The 6,244-nt window shown below is 40.4% G+C and overlaps 1 protein-coding gene across 2 annotated transcripts; it reads left to right on the forward strand.

The window, feature by feature from the left end:
• Nucleotides 1-300: 300 nt before the first annotated feature.
• LOC129589628 (uncharacterized) lies at nucleotides 301-4,471 on the forward strand. 2 transcript variants are annotated; one of them, XM_055484450.1, is made up of 4 exons: nucleotides 301-1,289; nucleotides 1,467-1,569; nucleotides 2,944-3,693; nucleotides 3,779-4,471. In XM_055484450.1, exons 1-4 carry the CDS (start codon nucleotides 503-505, stop codon nucleotides 3,906-3,908), a joined length of 1,770 nt encoding a protein of 589 aa, XP_055340425.1. In that variant the 5' UTR covers nucleotides 301-502; the 3' UTR covers nucleotides 3,909-4,471. The 2 variants fall into 2 exon arrangements, with proteins under 2 accessions (XP_055340425.1, XP_055340426.1); XM_055484451.1 differs by lacking the exons at nucleotides 2,944-3,693; nucleotides 3,779-4,471 and adding an exon at nucleotides 2,606-2,922.
• The last annotated feature ends 1,773 nt before the right edge of the window (nucleotides 4,472-6,244 follow it).

Genomic DNA, 6,244 nt, shown 5'->3' on the forward strand with positions numbered 1-6,244 from the left:
AGTCATATCAGTGTATACTTGGAATATTTGTACTTAATAATGGAAGTATTATTGTGTGTGTAAATCATCTGTACATAGTCGCGCAGAATACATCACTGGAAATTGGAATTTATTCACCGTCAGCCGTAAATATGCCACGTCGTAAAGGCGGTAAGCAACAATGTATTGTAATAAGTATTCCCTGTAGCATTACTACACAAGCCATGCCTTCCAGGGAATAGGGTATCGTGCATGACTCGTATAGATCCACCACTGCGAATATCGATCGCCAAACTGCGTTTAGCTGCGTGCATTCCTACTTGAAGTGTAGCAAAATGCACATTGCCCAGTATCGCAACGTAAAATCTGAGGTATATAAAATCGGCTTTCTTTCTGAACTTTACTAAAATGTATTAGGTACTCCGGCGACCGGCGGTATATTATTTTCTGGAACCAATGATCGTCTTCTACATCCTGCTGTATTTAAAGCAAAGTGATTGCATTTAAACACTGGAAAGTCGGGATGGAGAACTTATTACCTTGGCGAGTTCTCAAAGAGCCACTTATTACAGGTGCTTATAATAGTTTTGCTGTTGATATTCTTGAGTCGGATGCGACCTATCGTGGCTACATCTGTGGCATGGAAAACGGTCAGCGTCTGTGTATGGTGCGAGTTGGCTCGATGCAGCAATTACAGGTGGTATCCATAGAACAACTACGTTTAGTGGACGGAAGTTTAGTCTTTCATCCAGAAACTTTTACGGAAGAGATTGATGTCCTTGTCACTGTACAACAAAATCGACCCGAATCTTGGCAAGCAGGACGCATTGTCGGCGGCGTTGAGGGGGACGGTTATTTGCTAGCAAACGTAGAAGTTAATCTATCCGATGACTCTGTGCAGCGCTATCTGGTGTTGGATGGTCCTGGTGCCGCCTTTCGGCGTATCCGTCGCCGCGGGCATCTCGGACCGCCTGTAACAAAACTGTCATTTCGTCATGCCACAATCCCAGTGGACAGCCTCCGCTTGCGTTCTGCAGGTCTTACTGCCACGTTGACCACCATACAATGGATACCTCAATTTCGTAGTCTGTTTTTGATGCAAACCGGGGAAATAATGTTCTTGGGTGTCGAGAATGATCGGGTCGCTGTACTGGTTGCGGAGAACACTGAAACCGACGTAACGAATGACGAAATTGCTACCAGCGTTTTGCGCGCCATTTATTGGTATTCGAAAAAATCGGTGCTAGCGGCAGAATTTACAGCGCGCTCGATTGTAGAAGAAATTCTCTGCATCACTGTAGCCCAACAAGGTAATCAAATTAGGGTTTATTGTCAGAAATAGCAATTTCCCGTCGTGAAAGTACTTAAAGTTTCCGTGGTTTGTTTTCTGCGACCTTTCAACAAAAGTCTACATTTGGTGCATGACATTAACAAAACATTGTGGATTATCATTAATCATACACACAATTTGTTATAAACCTTTACAGCCTTGGATGATCCCTCTGAAAATCGTTTCCTTGGTCTATACAAGGAACTACATGTGTCGGTATTTGCATATTTGAATGTGTACGATCAACACCGGCTGCGCAGGTAAGTACAATAGACCACTGTACAACCTTGAACACTGGGTGGCTGAACAAAATAGTTTTGTTCTGGTTTTCTGGTTTTGCTCTCGACGTTTTGTTTTGATTCTGGTTTTGATCTCGCTGACAACTTGTCACACGATTGTTTGTTTAGACTTGTTCGATTGACAAGTTCAATAGCTATCTAAAATAACTGAATGTTTTTTTAAATGTTAAGTTTTGGTCATTTGCAACGGTGGCAAGTTAGTCATTGGCAACTGACATCGTGCTTTTTCATGTCCTAGCTCGCAAAATTTAGATTTAGTGGCATTCCTTTCCGTATGGACTATTTGACTTTTTTAAATGTTTTACTTAAGGAAGACTTCTTCTTTCGACAGAAAAACAGTTGTCCACATTTTGCATGCACTGGAGATGTGGTATAGCGCACTATATCACTTTCCCAAAACATGTCGGGTTCTTATTTAATTTTTAAAAGAATTTTCATTATATTTTTTGGCTGCACGACCAACTCTAAAAAAATTGCCGGTTTTAATTTGGATGTGGCAGAGGCATTGCTCTTGAGAAAACATGTTTACCCTTTTAAGTCTCAAAACCGTTGGTCACAAACTTCGTTTGAAAAGCTTTGTTTGCAGATTTCATGAGACTTACGCGTACATCTCAGTTTCCCATTTATGAGCCAAACACGATCACCATGATATCGCCGTTCTTAGCAATAAAAAACAACAAAAAATACCCATGGGGTTTGAGCGAAACAGTAACGCAAGACACATAAATCTACACAGCTGAGGAGTCCCAATTTTTAATTGAGAAGTGGTAATTTCGAGTTTTTGCTCCCAGGACTACCTCCAAATCCACCAGTTTTTTCGAAACAACTCATATAAAAGCCTTAGTATAATGTTGGCTTACTAACTTCTTCTATGCTGCAGAGATCGTTCTTTCAAATGAAACTAAGATGACGTAAAATCACTTAGTGGACTGTCTTACTGTCAATCTGACCACCATTTTATTTAGCCACCCGGTAATTATTACTTAACATTCGTTAGGCAGTTGCTGCGCGATGTCATATTAAAAAGTGGACACTGATGTGCACTGGTGTAAGAAATGAGACCTGTTACTTCTAGACTGGTTTTCGTGAGTCGTGGGCGATGGTCGTTAATACATGCAATTGATTTTAAAATGAATGATGGTTACTGTTATACTGGAACGTCATCTATTAGTCGAAAGCTAAATAAGTGTGATGCGCAGGCAAAATAAACGTGATATGAGAATTACGAGTACATTCTAGAATGTGCTTACATATCACGTATATTTTGCCTGCGCATTACGCGATCGGTACATCTACCGATCGCCATCGCCTTTAAAGTAATACTTTGTTTTTTAGAACATGCCGCTGGTTTCAGCATCTGCTATTTGAGCCTACTGTGCGGCAGTGTGTAATACTGCCGTGGCAAAGTAAACATGCCGCTAAGCCTGCGGGTTTGTGCATAGCCTGCCCAAATAATTTTCAGCTGGCTCAGATTATTGGAAATTGTGTCACCTGTGAGGCAAAAGTGTTGTATATTACTGGCAACTGGGAGAAAAGCTTGAGCCCACTGACTGCTATCCTAAAGGTCATGCACGTTAAACTCGACTGGCTTGTCATTGTTGACGATTTTGTGCTTTCGTTTAACGAATTTTTGATATTTCCGAAGCCGCTTCCCATGCTACACATCGAAGATTTTATTGTTATTAGACGTAACAATTTCTCCGCATCAGATTACCCGGACTACGATACCATTTGTCACCACATTATGTTGAAGAACTGCTACTTCAGTAGCGAGCTCGCTATATGTTTTGCGGGAGTTTTGTCAATAGAAGACGGTGAATCAGGCTTTTTCTGTCCTTGCGAACGACTGGACCTTAAATGTTGTCATGATCCCTTTGCTATCCGCATTTTACGATGGCAGCATCACTTTACTAAATCGTCTACTTCCGCATTCGAACCAGCTTTCCAGTCGGCGCTCGAGGAATGTTGTCCTATTTTGGAGAAAAACGAAATCGAATCTTTTGTGAACTGGCTGGATTCATTAACAAATGAAGATATGGAGGTCGAGAAATGTATTTGGCCATTTATTCTGCTCTCATATCAACTGTGAGAATGCGAGGCTAGAAGTGCACTAGTATTGTGCGGTAAAATAGTAATATGGAAGTGCTTAAGAGGGTTTTTTACTTTACAGGTGGAACGAAGAGCCCCCGACATGTCTGGAGGACGTCAAAAGAGACGCCTTTAACGTATTTGCCCAAAAACGTTTGATGATGCAGACACTGACATTGCTAGTGCCGGCCGCGAATGTTTGTCGAATCTGACGGTGTTGTTGCCAAGTGCTACCTATTGGCTCGAGTGAAATTATGAGTGAACTAGTGGACCCCGCGCAAATTGCGCGGAGTAAATTAGCGGCTGATACCGAAGTACGAACTATGGAGACCTACTCGTACAACACATACTGTACTCATATTTTTCGTTAATAGTACTATGAACGTATTCAGCAGTGGTCGCATGTTTTAGAACATTTGAAAATAAATTAAAAATAACTCGACTACTCCGTTCACCACTTTTCGTTGCCTTGCAATCGTACTCGTATTTCTCTGCACCAAAAAACTTTGAAACTTTCGGTGCTCGTACTGCTTTTCCCTCCGTTCATTACTGCCTGGCCCAACTGTCCAAGTCAAAATTTCCTTCGCTTGATATTTGGATTTGCTTTCACCACCCTCGCTTGTTTTCAAAATATTTCTGTACTGTACATTCATTTTCATTTTTCAAGTTATTTCTAAAGTATTTATTTCGTAAATGTCTCAAACATGCTGCTACTTACTTGAGTTACTTCAAACGGTCGTGAACCAAACGAAAGGTTTTGAAGTTTTTGACGAAGTAGTCGACTTTACTTTTTAGCTTTCAGTTTTCCACGTTTAGTTGTGGGTTGAAAGTGCATTTCCGAAAACAATAAAAGCAAATCTAATTTTCGACTTTTGCCAATCTAGGAAACAGTAACTGTGCACCACGGAATTACGAAGCACTCCGCAGAATGTCTCGCTTGGTGTTCCGCGAGATCCGCTCGTGTCGTGTCGCCCGGCTTTACTTGCCTGTGAAACTATCAAATTGTTTAACATGGGGTTTGAAACCCATACGGCGGCATAGCTCGCAAGAAGTTTCCATGCTTACAAAAGTCAAAACTGAACATAACAAAACAAAATTTCCCGGTTTTTTCAGTTTTCGTTTGTAGCAATTTCAACAGATTTACATTGCGCAACTATTGCAGCAGCAACTGCACAAATTTCATAACGGAAATAGCTGCCAGATTACTATGTGTAATTTTTTACAGTAGGTTTTACAAAAATCTTTAGAAATGACAACTGGACACGCTTTAAAGTTTAAACGTTTGCCTTTTACGTTCGAAAATTTAAACGCAATTAAGCTAAACATTCAAATCAGAAGTAAAGTAAAATTTTACCTACAAAAATTAATAATCTCCTACGCTATTGCTAATGAGTAACGACACGTACATCTCTGTATGTAAACGGTAATCGTATTACTGCACTGTATTGACTTGTTAGTCACTAGTGATATCAGCTAATAAGAAGTTGCAGTTTATTTCGTTGCTCACATTCAGACTACGACTTATTGTTAGATAATTATACGAGGGCCCTTTCATAAGTTTTAGTCTTTGCTGCACGGTTTTGAACTAAATCAAATTTACTTTTTCGAATCCATAAAATCTACTTCTCTACTCTGTCTGCTCTGCAGGCATCTGCTCCCCAATTCTTGAAACGAATTCAGAGAAAAATGACGCGGTAAAGAGGAGATCGACCCATAAAAATTCTGTTTCTCTTCTTGTTATGCTTTTTGCTCTTAGACATCTCATATTGCATTTAAAGTGAAAATTATTTTAAACTAGTAGAAGGTTAGGCTATGTTGATAAAATGGCTGCGTCAAGATATTCTTGCGTGATGTTGCAAAACAAATGAGCGATAGGACGAAAAGTGTAGGTGCGTGCTATCTTGGGGTTGCCCCGTGCGGAGGCTATACCGTGTCAAAGTCAATCTTCTCCAAGCTTATCTGCGAGGAGCTGCAGCGATTCCTCGAAACCATTGCTTCCTAAATGTTTAGTCCCTCTACTATTGCTTTCATGATTTAACGAGATTATTATTGTGCGTGGCTGTTTTAGAAGAGACGTTGTCTAGATGTAAACATTAAAGTATGGTTCCTCAATTCCCTGGTCTACGTCACAGAAGATTGCCCAGCTCGAAATAGCTTAACCAGTCCACAAACGTTAGAACGTGATGGCAATGAATCAAGGAAAAGAATAAATAATTCGCCAAGAAATAAAACTCCAGTGTTCTTTTCTAGCAATTTCTTGAAATATGTAAGGAAAATCCGCGGTCGGTAAAATGTTAACTCATTATTGACTCGAGGCATTTTGAGCCTGGGTGCCTTTGCACGAACGGATGCCAGTCGCCAGCCGTGGGAGGTATCACCTCGGCCATTGCCCTATGATCTAGTTATGAATGCTACAGTTTTTGAAAAATCAGATCATAATTTTATTAATTTTGGTTCGTATCAAAGGCGAAAACTTATGAAAGGGCCCTCGTACAAAGTAGGTAAAACTGGTAATTGAACTGGCAAACTTGGACTTTCGCCATTGATT

Source organism: Paramacrobiotus metropolitanus, unplaced genomic scaffold, assembly GCF_019649055.1.
Source record: "Paramacrobiotus metropolitanus isolate TYO unplaced genomic scaffold, Prichtersi_v1.0 Parri_scaffold0000036, whole genome shotgun sequence".
Lineage (NCBI taxonomy): Eukaryota > Metazoa > Tardigrada > Eutardigrada > Parachela > Macrobiotidae > Paramacrobiotus > Paramacrobiotus metropolitanus.